This window comes from Papilio polytes, unplaced genomic scaffold (assembly GCF_000836215.1).
Source record: "Papilio polytes unplaced genomic scaffold, Ppol_1.0 DF824225.1, whole genome shotgun sequence".
NCBI lineage: Eukaryota > Metazoa > Arthropoda > Insecta > Lepidoptera > Papilionidae > Papilio > Papilio polytes.
In genome coordinates this window covers 101424-103468 of record NW_013524979.1, presented here as the reverse complement: position 1 = coordinate 103468, position 2045 = coordinate 101424, and the positions used below count along the sequence as shown (strand labels likewise).

The window sequence follows — 2045 nt, the reverse complement described above, 5'->3', positions numbered from 1 at the left end:
CATCTCATTAAATATACAACTTTTTCACACTGTCATCTGTTTATTACAACTGCTGGATAAAGACCAATGAATCGACAACGAATGTGCTTTTCTCCTACATATTCCAGGGAAACTTTGACCATGCATAATTCGGAATCGTTTTGGGAACATCGGGCATTGTAAAAAGCTTCTTCTAAAGGAAAAAACATTTACTTCAAACAATAGCTCATAACGGTTGGTCAAACAATCAGTTATGGTTGTTAGTTCTAACACTAAGTTTACTAAAAAGTCTTTCTGTCTCTAGATGCACTAAGCATTCATCTTAGTACATGAACAGTATGTAAATATACTCACAGCTAAATCATTATCGTTGAGGGAGTGTGTGGAGTGTCGCACGGGGCGCGGCACCTCGCTCTCGGACTCCATCGACGACAGAGACGCGCTGTGACCGTTCAGGTTACTGAAAAATTAGGAAAACACTAATTATTCTGTACTAGCTTTCGCTCGCGACTTCGTCCGTTTGAAATTTAAAAAATATACTGTTACTCATAATATACTGTTACTCACTGATAATTTTTTTTTAATGGACTTTTTGAAATCGGCCTAGTAGTTTTTGAGTTATTTCAATACATACAAATATTTCATCTTTATAATATTAGTATAGATTTATAGGATATAATATGTGTTTAAATGTACATTAATACAAAAACAGAAAGGGAGACAATGAAATTAGGTAAATATTTATTATCTTTTCTGTACATGGTGCACCGCGGTTTTCCGCGACTGTACATTTATTACCTTCTCTGTCTCCTGGCGTCAGGCGGCTTGGCGCCGGGCTCCAGCGCGGCCCACGAGCTGCGCCGGCCCTCGTCCCGCCGGTCCCACCCCCAGCCGCCCCAACCCCCCCACTGCCGCGCATCCCCTGTTACACCAACATTATTTAAACAAAAACACTTAAATCTTACCTTTATACATAAAATAATTCAAAATGTATGTTTTTTGAGTTTTTATCATAAACAACATTATTTTCACGAGAATACGATTAATTCAAGTCGCGTCAATAGAATGAAAATAAAAGAGATAGGACATCTTTCTCTCTCATTTCAAATCTTCTATGTAAATGCCAAACTTCAAACGAAAATACCTGAAAAACATACATGAATAAAAGTGCGATGTGTCAGTGGATACTCACCACTACCCTTACGGCTCTGAGGGTAGAAGTCAAGATGCGTGGGGGAGGAACACTCCGGCTCTACCACGCCATCTTTGCACAGCGAGGGACAAGACGTACTTAGACGGCTGTTACCAGTAGCCTGTCAAACAAACCTACATTTATATATACTAATATAATAAAGCGTAAACACTACTTCGTTATTTAGGATGTCAGCAATTACAATATACTGTTGAATGAATTATATATTTTTTTAATAATGTTTAAGTGTCAAAGCGTAAATCAAAACAGTCATGATTATTTGATCTTTGATTTACAATAATGTTATAGTGTTGTCATTATTGTATACTCTTTGACAGCTGTCAACAGTTTGAGAGATTGTCTTTATGTTAATTCCCGTGTTAAAAGTTCCTTTAATTAAATTTGTGCTTCTTAAACGTATTTATTGTCTTTTGATTTAATGATATCTACTAAACAAATAAAATTCCCTACAATAAGACACGCTTTTGGCACGCATAAAAAAATTCATATGGGAAAGAGACCATAAACTACGAGCTGCCAACATAGTTTGGCCATAATATACATATAACGGTAATTGTTAGCCAATGTTAAGGCCATCGATGTCTCATATGAATTTTAACATTTGGAATTGAGTGCGCAATGTAAATAAAAGAGTGTTTAAAACATCATGCGGATGAAACCGCATGGAAGAGCTAGTGTTTCATCTTTCCGAATTATTCATCTAGCTTCTCTGGAAGTAATGGTTTGAGTACCAGTAGTGGTAGAGGCGCTGCTCGCATGCGTTGTACGGCCGCGTTCAGTCGCCGCAGCTGTTGTAGACTGTCGTCCAGCACGCCCGGACTGTGCGGGGTCACGCTGATAGTCGGCACCTGGG

General features: G+C 38.3%; 1 protein-coding gene across 1 annotated transcript in view; it reads right to left on the bottom strand.

Moving 5' to 3' along the window:
* The window catches only part of LOC106110393 (rho guanine nucleotide exchange factor 18), a 32677-nt gene that overhangs the window by 18556 nt on the left and 12076 nt on the right, over window positions 1–2045 (bottom strand). Inside the window, exons 4-7 of the mRNA XM_013292221.1 lie at window positions 1924–2040; window positions 1172–1292; window positions 778–901; window positions 334–439 (exon numbers count right to left, since the gene is read on the bottom strand). Of these exons, the coding sequence (XP_013147675.1) occupies window positions 334–439; window positions 778–901; window positions 1172–1292; window positions 1924–2040 (468 nt within the window). The remainder of the gene's footprint in view (window positions 1–333; window positions 440–777; window positions 902–1171; window positions 1293–1923; window positions 2041–2045) is intronic.